At 50.3% G+C, this 12,194-nt stretch overlaps 1 protein-coding gene across 1 annotated transcript; it reads left to right on the top strand.

The window, feature by feature from the left end:
* Window positions 1-6,122: 6,122 nt before the first annotated feature.
* Window positions 6,123-7,388, top strand: PHYSODRAFT_295888 (hypothetical protein; the record flags this gene model as incomplete). The annotated part of the gene is made up of 3 exons (XM_009520534.1): window positions 6,123-6,163; window positions 6,240-6,277; window positions 6,949-7,388. The coding sequence occupies 3 exons, from the start codon at window positions 6,123-6,125 to the stop codon at window positions 7,386-7,388; spliced, it is 519 nt and encodes a 172-aa protein (XP_009518829.1).
* Window positions 7,389-12,194: the final 4,806 nt, after the last annotated feature.

The following is a 12,194-nucleotide window of genomic DNA, read 5'->3' as shown; positions in this document are numbered from 1 at the left end:
TTGTCGAGAACGCAGCTTCTTCTCCAGCGCATCGGAGTCGGCGACCTCCTAAGCGTGAGACGCGAGGCGAGTTCGGCCTCCTGCGTGTTCAGCGTCCGGATGAAATGCTCGACGTGTTCGCGCTTCTCTTCAGTCGTACCCTCGGTGTATGGGATGTTGGCCCTCAAGCCCGCGACGTTGAGCCGGTACAAGTAATCCAGAGGGGCCTCGTCGGGGCGCTGAGCCGCATGGTAGTAGCGGCTGGTCATTGACACGCCCTTGCCGCAGTACTGCACACGGAATTGCTCCATCAGCTCGGTCCATGATTTCTTGACCTTCCTGGGCAACTGGAGATACCATTGGCGCGCGCTGAACTGCCCGCACACTTATTCGCCCGTCATCCCGTCGCGCCGCGCGGCGGACTTCAGACGGTTGAGCCACAGTCTGGCTTTCTCTTCGCTGGCGTCCCGTCCCGAGAACTCTTTCAGCTCGGACGATGCTAAGAGGCGTACGCGGGCGAGGGCTACGCCGCCGGCTGTCGCCGTCGAGACGGCGGCCGCGGTTCTAGGCACTCCGATGTCCAAGTCGAACAGGTCGTCGGCGCGTCGCGTCGAGTTCTGGACCTCGTCGATGAACGCGAACTGACCGACTCCATGGCGACATCCGCTGCCTCCTGGGGGCGAACGACCGTGGGTGTGGGATTCGCGGGCGGCTTCGGCCCCGTCGGGATTGTGGCTGTGTCGGCGCACGGGGTGCTCATCACTGTCGTCTGCATCAGCTTGATGATGGATTCTCTCAAGGCCTTGGGAAGCACCTCCTCGGCGGGTTCCGTCACTTCTGTGCGTGCGGGCGCCGCGGATAGCTGCATGACGCGCGGCGGCCGGTTCATGGGCATGCGCTTGGGCGACGCGAAACTGCTGTCGGAGTCCACGCTTGATTGGTATCGAGGTGGAGGCGAGGGCGTGGTCGTCGAAGTCTGGGCTGGACCCGCCGAGGGCGCGTCTTGGCCCGTCGCGGAACTCGTCGCGTCTTGTTTGACGGATCCGGCGAGAATCATCAAGGGCTCATGCACGACGGGAATTGCCCGTAGCCAAGACTCGAGGTCCCAATCGCACAGCCTCTCCATCTCGAAAGCCCCCAACACGAACCCCGAGTCACGCAGCATCTGGAAGAGAGTCGGCGCGGCGTGGGCGACGCGGGTGAGACTATCGAAGTCCGGCGCCACGAAGGGGCATGTGAAGTTGCTCATCAGCATGGGCTTGAAGAAGACCAGGATTGGGTCTTGCTCTAGCAGACGGAAGAGCTCAGTGCGCGCCACGACGTACCGTACCTCCTTGACGGTGTACTGACGTCCCGTGTCCTTGCCTTGCGGCTTGGCCAGCGATTCCTCCGCCGAGTCCGGCGCGCGCAGCTTCTTCTTCTTCCTCTTGGGCGACTTGCGCTTCGTGGCTGCCGTGGCGGTGGGTTGTTGTTGGTCGTCGGCCTTTGCAGGCTTCCGACCGGTAGGACCGCGACTTGTGTCACGGCCCTTCGCGGCTCCCTCATCGGGAGCCGCATCGGGAACGGCAAACTGTTCTTTGTAGCCCTCCTGGTCGTCGCTGGCCCCGTGGCCTGTCGTGAAGGTTCCCTCAGAGCTCCACGACGCGACAGGCCTCTCACTGTGCTCTCTTATAGTCGGCGACCTTCCAGCCGACTGCGCACCTGCCTCCGATGCCTCTTGGATCGTTAGTCCGTCATTCGAAGTAGTACTCCCGGGTCGCGGCGCCATTGTGGAGTAGCGCCCTCGCAGAAATCTCGCGAATGCGGTCTCGCACAAACTCGGTTCGTCTGGATAGCGGTCGCGCCGAGCGAATTATTCCCGGTTGTTGGAGTAGCGTATCTTCGAAATATAGGCCCAAGTCTTCGCAGGCTTCAGAGTTGGGGGGGGTCTTGTGTTAACGCTTGTTCCTTGTCGTAGGGCGTCGAGCCTTGGGCGTGCGGCGTTATCGGGCCGGCTTTTCCTCGGCGTTCCCGTCGGGCGTGCGGCGTTATCAGGCCGGCGTTTCCTGGGGCTTGTGTGGCGTTATCGGGCCTACACGGGGAGTCTTGTGCACGGCGGTTATCAGGCCAGTGAGGTCCTTCCCCTAGGCAGCGCGTTATCGGGCGCCCACCTAAACGGTATACGTTGAACTGCGTCGCGCCCATCAATCCGCGTCGCGTTCCATCAACCGCGTCGAGGTCCATCACTCGCGTCCCGGCGCCTTCGTCCTCCGGCGCCCGGCGCACCCACTTCTTCCGCGGGGTACTACACCATATTATTAGTATCGGTTCATTGTGGACCTGGTGTGCGGGTAGTCCCAGCCACCTTGACGTGCAATCTGAGTGTGTGGCGGCGTGTGTGTGAGTGCCTTGGATTCGGACTAGGCTCAAACCGAGTCACTAATCCCAGACCGGGCCGTTGCTTGACTCGAAGAGAAGAAAGGAGAAGCTGGTATGAGCCTCGCCCAGGCTCAGTGAAATAAAGGCGAACTCGGCCCAGACCCAGGCCGACCGGGAAAGAAGGGGTGTTGTGGTTCTGAGCCATACCCAAGGGGGAAAGTGGAGGCTATATTGTGTGTGGTGTTGTGATCATTAAGGAAAACCCAGGGCATTTCGGGCTGTGGACACGTGCGGACTGGGACTCGCCAAGTGGGGAGCGAGTTTCGTCTGGGAACACCTCCGGAGACCTTCAACATCGACAGCAGCTGGTGCGGCCGACGCAAGTCTGAGCCCACAGCGTAGCCGTGATCAAAAGAACCGCCAAGGGGATCGCAGAGTGAGGAACACACGCCTCGCCCGACCCGAGTCGGAGCTGAGCTAAGCGTTCAAGCGGCTAAGCCTAGCGACGTGGAGTGGGAGTGTTCGCTCAGTGGAAGGAGCTGAGCGGAACTCTTGCAGCGCTAAGCTGGGCTGAGCGAATACCAAGGTCGAGCGGTCTAGCAACCTGGCCTTTCAAAAGGCACGGGCGCTTCGTCACACATATCAGATAAGGCTTGATGATGCTCTCAAGCTGCGTCGCCGCGAGCTTCAACGAGACCGCATCCAGTACCACGTCGAAAATACCATCAAGCTTGCCCATCAACGCTACAACGGAACAGTATCGGCTCAATCGAAATCGGATCCAACATCCAATCCAGCACAAGCGCAGCTCTCACGGCACAGCCTAGCCGGCGCCGATGGCGTAGCCCATCACCTGACATGTAGGTGCTTCACATGTACAAGGTCCAAGTTAAAGCAATGATTTCTCTTATAGACGTAATGGAAATCTTTATTGCGATAGTAATGATTTGATATATTCGTAGTGGCTCTATTTTTTGTGGTACACCTTGCAACGACACTGAAAACAAAATGTAATACCATGACACGGATAAACCAAGTATGTGTTAAATCGTTTTAGATTTTGGTATGGGCGGTACTATTGCTATCTATTCGCTTTCAGTGTCGTTGGCGAGCATAGTAAAGCAGATATGGATGGCTTGTATTGTTGTAGTGTGGGGAATTTTGCTGTTACTAAAGTTACTAGACACTAATGTTAGTGGCGTGTTTGCTAACTGTAAATAGACAAGTTAGTAGCAGGGGAATAGTTGCTCGATATATTGCGGTTAAGCTGTGACAAAGTGAACGACAAGCTGTATTTCCACCATAGAATGCCGAAGAAGATATTGACCGAACAGAGCCGTACAAGTTGTTTAAATATCTAAGTTCTAACAATCCGCTCTTCTTGCTCGAAAATTGGTGTTGGTCATTCGGCAATCACATGCTTACAAAATTTACTAGACACTAACAAACTGTTATTAAAACACGTACAGCTAACTCTATAGTTTGTGTTTAGGGAGAACACTATATTGTTTGCTTACCTTCGAAATTCGTGAAAATTAGCTTACTACCGCATTAAGTTTTTGCAAACTTTGATGGCTTTCTTCTCATACTTCGCGATAAATTGCTGATTCCATGTTGACAAAGCCCAATTTATGAGGCAATTTGCCAAGTAGATTTTCGTGTAAGTTAGTGAAGAAACAAAGTTGGGTTTTGTTCTTTAGCTAGACGCAATGCGTTGAATTTAGTAAGCTATACTCAAAGCAAGGTAAACATTTTTAGTGAGGTTGTATCGAGCGAGCCGCCATGGGGCCAAATCTGCAGTACGTTTTCAAGGGTCATCTCTTTCTCGCGGTGAACCAGTGCTGCAGGGGGGATTATCGCGTTGAGAAACGGGCGCAGTGTAGTGGAGTCATGACGATAACATTCCGTTATTTCTCTAAGCATCATTCCCATCGTCAAGCGACGTCTTAGTGCGTCGTCTCGTTTAAAGACACTATTGAATGTCTCCACTGGATTGTTTGTAGTTGCGTATCCACTTGGCGTGATAAACACTTGCCAATTCGAATATATTACAAATAACCATTGCTTTTGCATGTAGAGCCCAAAGCCCTGAAGTGCCGGTTGCGTCAACCAGCTTTGCAAAATTTGGTTCCTCGTCACACTAAATTCGTAATCGCCATTTGCAAATGCAGGTTGTATATGTCGTTCACCGCACTAGCGCGCGCATACGTAGGAACCCCTGTGGACATTTTTCATCACATGGAAAAAGCACATCAAAAACCGGAACCGGGGGTTGTTACCGAAAACCGAAAAGCGAGCGTTGTGCTGCGCCTTAGCCGCGTCTCTCATCGTGAACTGAACTACTAACTGCTGACCAGTAACCCACGTGAATAATCGGCGCAGCGCTCGTAGCGCAGCTTCATAAAATTCTTGTATCTCTTGTGCCACAATGAAGAGAGCGACTAAGTGAAATCCTCGCGAGCGGTCTGACACACCGACTACTATCACGGGGTAGTCAAGTCGATTTAGCTTGTATGTGGCGTCAATATGCAGAATAAAACTTTCGGGGAGCATCAATAGTCTCAAAATCATAGCCTTGGTCGACAGGCCCACGACAAACGGGTCCTCATCAGATCCATCTCCAACCACCAGTCTTCCATTTGAGTCCATGTCTCACGAGAAAGTGAAAGGCTGCGCCATCGACTCGGCTCCGTTAAATCCTCTGTCCGTAATCCACTTCCTAATATCGGCTAGTCGGTGATGCTTTTGGACGGAGGCGAAAAGAGAATTTTCAAGAGTGAGAGGCACCAATCGGGTTCAAGGTCGTCTTCAACTCTTATCGTGCTCTAGCAGCGCTAAAAGTACGCCTGAGACGACCCAGCAACTAATCGAAGTCGCCCAAGCTCATTCTCAATTCTCCCTTCGCCAAACCAACCAGCTCCAAGTCGCCGCGCGAACCCTCCACACCTCACCCAGGGTTCACGCCTAAGGCGTGCCAACCCGGCGGCTGCTTCGTAATCTCTTAATGTCAAGTCTTACTTTGATCCCCACATCATGCAGCACGCTCATCCTATTCTATGCCGATGCCACGACCGAAAATCGTGATTATCAAGCCGGGTGCGCGCGTAGTTATTAACGTAGTTCTGAACAGTAACAAGGCTTGGTAACTCTTCCAGTGAAACGCCAAATTTCCTAGACAAGGCGTGGCGAATTCGCATAGGTTTGAGACGCTCCCCGGTAAGTTCATGACAAAACTGTTTCTGGGCGGTAGACAACTTAAGTTTTCGTGGGGAAGACACATGGCTAAGGTGCTCTTCAAATTGGAAGACATAGCTTTGTTGAATTGCACATTAGCAGTTTACCGCGCCAAGGGCACGGTCCCAGTGCCCCAGTTGAGCAGTATTCTGGCTTACAAGTAAGCAGTCTGTATCGCATTTTGTGAGACTTGTCACCACCGCAAATGGTGCACGTGATAGGGTCGCTCTTGTCTATCAGATGTCTCTTGAAGTTGTTACGCACGGCGGCCAGCTCCTCCCCGGTAACATTGACGGCAAGCGCCTTCCGCGGCAACTCCTTCCCCATTACTGGATGCCCTCGTAGCGGTCTCGTCCCTTCCTTCGTTCACCTCTTTCCTCTCCAGCTCAAGTAGATGTCTTCTTTCAGTTTTTTCTGGAGTGCCTACAGCAACTGATCAACAACAAGTTACCAGGCTTACACCACATGGCGGTTGTCAGGTCAAAATCATCGTGTCGAAGATAGTTCGCCTGTTAAAAACAACTTGCTGTGTCGGATAATAATAATTCACCATGTCGCTCAAGAGTCGTGCCTGTCAAAATCAACTTACCATGTGTGTCATGAATAAACTGCCAGGTCTATCAAGAATAGCTTGCCATGTCGCCTGTCAAAATCTACTTGCTTTGTAGGTTAAGAATAGCTTGCCTGATCAAAAACAAACTGCTAGGTCAGTCAAACGTTAATTGCCAGCTCGGTCAAGCCAGACCCCTCAACAATTACTTACCAGACCCCTCAAAAATTACTTGCCAGGCCGGTCCAAAATTAATTGCCAGGTTGCTCAAAAATTCCTTGCTAGATCGGTCAAAAACTACTAGTCAAAAATGACGTTGGTCAAAACCTATTTGCTCTGTCAAGAATAGCTTGCCTGGTTGTCTAGAATAACTTGCTCAGTCAAAATCTTCCTGCCTTCTCAGTCAGGAATGTCTTGCTTGTCAAAAACACCTTGCCATGTCGATCAAAATTAATCTTGATCGACATGGATGAATATAGTGGTCTTTCCGACCGATAAGCGAGCAGCAGGCTTGTCTTCACCTGAATTACAGCCTATCATATCGACTGGTGTGTATATTTTAGCCAATCGTCTGCATTAGGTTTAGGTGAACGCGTTCCGACACTTTCCGACAAATATTTGTTGCGTTTACAAATATCAAGTACAGAAAATACTTTTCAAATAGTTTTGCCGTTCTGACAACTAGGATTATGTCCTAGAATAGGACGGAGTGAAGTTTTGATTGGTGTTCGATGGAGATTGATAGCGAGCCCAGTGAGCCTGCGAGAGAGCGGCGGAAGTACGGCATTTTTCGTCGTGTGACGGTGGCTGTGAGCACCTGCAGCAAGCGCGTGTGGCTGCTGCTGCTCTGGGCAAAGATCCGTCTTCAGATGCACCAGGTGCTCGATCTGGGCGCCCACGACGCAACAAGACGCTGCAACGTCGGTCTGCCGTGCCCATGCTGGCCTCCCTCACAGAAGAGCCAAGCGAAGCGGAAGAGAATTGCACTACCACAGCGGATAAGCCTTCTACGCAAGAAGATAAGGCAGCTGAAGACACCGCTGCTGCTGCCGAGGCCATCGTCGTGGCTCCGCCGGTTGTTGAGTGCGTGCTGTGTAAGTATAAAGTTCCCGGTCACATTCATCCTGGTGCGCAACCAGCTCCAGCTCCAGCTCCAGTAGCTGCACTTACAGAAGACAAGAAACCTTCTAAAGAGGAGAAACCGAGTGAGCGGCAGAAATCCAGAGTCGACAACCCGCCGCCAAATCGGTTGTCGTCCTGGTTCTAGAAGGTAAGATGCGTGATAGATGCATGTCAGGTTGCACTCAATCGAATTCGTGAAGTACGGATAAAACGTACCGGATTGAATGGCTTTGGCCAATGTTCTGCACTGCTGTTTGGGACTCGTGGCACACCGTGAAACGTGTTGCAAATTGTCCGTGGCTAAAGCTTTCCTCGTGCCAGAGCCCCTCTTGCCAGTGGGGTCATTTGACAAGTGGTAAATTGCCACTGTCAAATGACCCCATCTCATCTTCTCCGGCACCAAACGCACGCCCACAAATGGCTCACGCAGCTATCGCGAGATGCCACCACGACGGACTGTTGCAAATCCGTCTCAAGGGCGCTCGTTGTGGGACAACAACGCCGCAGTTAGCACGCATATGAGTAGATGTAGCCATCTTCCTTCCTAAAGCTGCTCCATTAATGCTGTCACCAGCCCCTATGGCGATCTTCGAGCGAAATCCTGATCAAGACCTTAGGGAATGTAATGTTACTTTCTGGTACCTCCAATATTCATGACAACTTTGCTTGCGATTTAGGCCAACTATGGTCGGGCAAAGGTGTAGTTATACTGAGATAGCTAGTGTACCGTAAGGTATGCTGCTACGCAGCCGGCACATGATTAATTCACAGGTCGAAGACCTGTGCTTGGCCCCGGCAAAAAACTTGTAACTTTCCAAAACCGGGTACCAAACCGGGTCTTTCTTTCTTAATTGTAATGTTTAAGCTAATATCTGCCGGAATCGGGTACCCGTCGATAAATGCTAAGATTTGTGCACATTATTTACCAAAGGTTGATACTAATCGTTTATTATTGACCAAAACCTGCATTCAAACACTTACGGACGCTCTAGTACAGTATGAGAGCGTCATGGCTTCGCTGAAGGCGTATCAATTTGCGCCATAATTGACCAAGCTTAGCTGAAGATGAACAACATGACTTGTCTAGCTGCAGGCTGCACTTTTTTTACATGTCAATTTGCTCAATACCCAATCACTCTTAGCCGAAGATGCCCAACTCGACAGTGACACAAGCATCGTTCGTTTGAACAAGACTTTTTTCCCTGCGTTGAAGCACCCACTTTCAAGGAATTGGCCCATTAGCGTATATCTCATTCCGAAGCTCTCAAGTTAAAAGTTTGCTTGTTTGTTTTGTTTTTGAATTGAGACAACGAGTTACAAAGCCGGCATGCTTAATGCCATGCTCCTATATAAAAACAACGATAAATTCCTCCCGTCAAATCTGTATAACTGTCATAAAACACACGGTGTGTTGCATAAAATACACAAGAGAGCATATAAAGTACACAAAACCAGATGGTATACAAAGATGAAGTCATTTGATTGAATCTGATTGGCTGGTTTGCTCATGTTAAGCTTTGCTTGACTTCGTCTGCCGGCTTTGTAAGTCGTTGTCTGTATTGTCACTTACCCTAGCTAACATCCTCAAGTTAAATGGTCAAGATCAGCGCACCATGCATCTCTCCTTCGTTCCGCTACTGTAGTTCTCTCGTCTGATCGTTAGCACACAACATAGTACAAAAATGAGCACAGTATACCTTACCTGCAAAATGAATGAAATAGCTCTCTCGTTGCTAGCGCCAACGCAGCCATTGGACGCTGACCAGGGTTATGTTACCGATGGCCTCATCAGACCAGGCAACCTCAATTGGTGACTTCCGGTTCCTGAGAACCCACTGTCGCGAGTCGCCCTGGAAGGGACGGCTGCCGCTGCGAGAAATCCTGATCAAGACCTAACATATATGTTCGCACGAGCACTAAATGAAAACCCTTTCGTAAATTGTTTGTTTGTTAGTGTAATGTAAATATGGCTGGCAAGTTATCTTAAAAGCTTTTTGGGGACGAAGTCCCCACTTATAATCATCTATCACTCCTCTTTACTCTATTTCTTACCTCTCTTTACTTGCCTCTCTTAATCTGAGACATGAACGGTTAGGGTTTACCTCTGGAATCGCTTCCCCGGGGCCAAGAAAAACCTCGGTTGAAGAACCCTATCTCGATCCATAAAAGCGCTTTACTGCGTAAAAACTGGAGTGACCCCTTCTGAGAAGGGGTCGACGCCATTAAAGTGGGGGGACACGATTTAGCCACGACAATAAACGCTATTCAAACCGGGAGGGGGAAGCAAATCGCCGGTTTAGATAAATTGCTACACTTTAGATCGCACCGAATGCGAAGAAAACGCCACCTAGTCCTCGGCTTCACTCCTATTTAGAGCGCCAAGTCAGCGCTTGCATCCATTACTACGAGTGAGTTAGTGCTGGCAAGCGTAGAATTGCTAAAAGAGAGTGCACTTCAACTTGCCTGCATGGATACGTGCTACGGAAAGCTCACCATGTCCAATACTCTGTGAAGCTACAACCTGTAGCCTACAGATAGCTCCTGGCAGTGGCGCAGGTGGTCTCCTTATACCTTGGGGGCCCACACCCCGCACTACGCAACTAGCTCCAAGCCGCAACGACGGGTTCGTTTGCTGCCCTGCTGGTCGCTGGGCGCTCCTACGCGGACATGCTTCACGAGCAGCCCGCGCGGGTTTGCTTTGGCTATGCTCCTCGCAACTACTTGCTGCCGATATAATAGAGAATATCGCGATAGTATTAGTTGATAATGAAGACTTCATCATGCAGCCCCTCCAGTGTTGTTAATTGCTAATTGGTTCGATGACCTGCATGGTTAAACTGAGACTCTAAGTTTGCTTCACTACACAACAAATAATGGTTGTGGCGATTGATAGCGTTACTGGATCAATTAGAGGGTGGGGACGTCGGCCTGAAGTGGAGACTCCACTGCAGGGTATCGGCCCCCTAAGCAACTCAACGGAGCAACGCGACTGAGGTGCTCCGTTACTACACCTTGCCCGGCCATAGTTGGCCTAATTGGCAAGCAAAGTTGTCATGAATATTCGAGGTACCAGAAAGTAACATTACATTCCCTAAAGTATGACTTTCGTTTCATTCAAAGTTGTCTAATTCCCACCGAGAGGTACATGTACCACATGTAGCCGCAAAGCACGTCTCACCCCCTGCTCAGTGAGGGGCGTGTCAACGCGCCACCCATGTTGCCCTCCTTGAGAGATCGCGTACAGCTGCCGCTTGATGAAGGGCATGCAGACGCGGATCGGACACTCAAGAAGCTGCACGCACGCACACACGCCTTCGCCTTCGCCATCTTGCCTCTGTGCTGGCGTCACTTCGCACTCTATCAGAGTACGCCAAAGGTCTTGAGTTTGCGAGGGAAAAGGTGTATTGCGTCAATAGTCGTTGGTGGTAATTAGACAACTTTGAATGAAACGAAAGTCATACTTTAGGAAATATAATGTTAATTTCTGGTACCTCCAATACTCATGACAACTTTGCTTGCGAATTAGGCCAACTATGAGGTGTAGTTATATGTACAGTAATTGCTAAAAGCCGACTGGTACGAAAATAGTTTCCCCTAAAATGAGACCGTCAATCGAAAAGGTGCTTACGAACCTAAGTACGAATCGCGATTTAACTGCATCAATCGAACGAGGCATATCTTGGGCTTCTTTTAAGCTATCGAACACTCCAAAGTATTGAGAACATGTTGAGTAACATCGGTCTGAAAAAATATCTCCATTTTCGGACCCCCGAAATCCCTGATGTTATTTGGGGCGTGTGACCTTAATATTTTTCGATTTCGACATGTTGTATATTATTGGGAAGCTTGTGCAAAAAACAATCGAATAAGAGTGTTTTTATGTGTTTTACGAATGGTTTTCACGTTCAAAATTTTGATGTCCGGTTATGTCCGAAATTTGATTAGTCAACTGCAAACGCGATTATCTCGATAACTCCAAATGGTGGGTTAGCGTCTTTTTGTTTGACGCGGTCACAAATAATCTCACACAAGCAATGAAATCTGCATCCCAGATTACTCTGGTAACGTCGAGGTGTGTGCAATCAGTTGAGTGGCCGAGCGGAACGCGCTTATATGCTGTTTTATAAACAGCACCTACAATATATCTGTGCAGCGTGATATTCACGAACATCTGAGTACACTCATCATCATTATGTGCCGGAGTCTGGGAGATTCTGTAATGGCCGGTTGACGACCGCAGTGATGCCGTATGGGGAGCAATGCTGCACGATAGAAGAATGGAGGAATATGACCACGGCCAACGGGAATCATGAGGTGCTGAAATGAGTGTGGGAGCTGTCGGGGAATGAAACTGAAGTATTGACAGCCTAGATGGAGCCGTCAAGAGCAATCATGCTCAAACTGACAGGGCGATACATTCTGGCAACTAGCGTGGCAGCACTGCTCGCCGCTCATGCCACCGACTTTGTTGCAACAAGTGGCAAGTTGCTTGAGGTACGCTTCGGTGAAACCTCCGCACGAGCTATACGGAGCGCATGTCGTCACGAGGGCGTTGACGGAGGTGGTGGCCACAGCAGCCACGGCGACAGCGACGTAAAGCTTGAAATTCATGGGGGGGGCACCGCGAAGTGTGTGTATCTCGAAGAATTGAGGAATGAGCAGTCTGTCGAGCTTACATTTTTCCTGGTGATCTTCTTAGATAGGTTGAACTACAGTAGCGTTTGTCTGGATACTGTAACTACAGAGAGTAGCGGCAATAAGAAAGGGTCAACAACTTATAGTTCTGACAACACATAAATATTGAATTACACAGGGCCTCTATTTAGGTACTGAGTTTGTCAAAGTGATGTGGCACACACAGCAGTCAAGGTTCCCGCGCATTTTTCAAACTCCAAGGACGAAGCCACAGTGGCTCCGTGTACACGCAGTGGCTCAACCACTGCGTGTGCAT

The sequence above is a fragment of the Phytophthora sojae genome (genome assembly GCF_000149755.1).
Source record: "Phytophthora sojae unplaced genomic scaffold PHYSOscaffold_2, whole genome shotgun sequence".
NCBI classification, from domain to species: Eukaryota; Oomycota; class Peronosporomycetes; order Peronosporales; family Peronosporaceae; genus Phytophthora; species Phytophthora sojae.
This window is presented reverse-complemented; position numbering and strand designations above follow the sequence as displayed.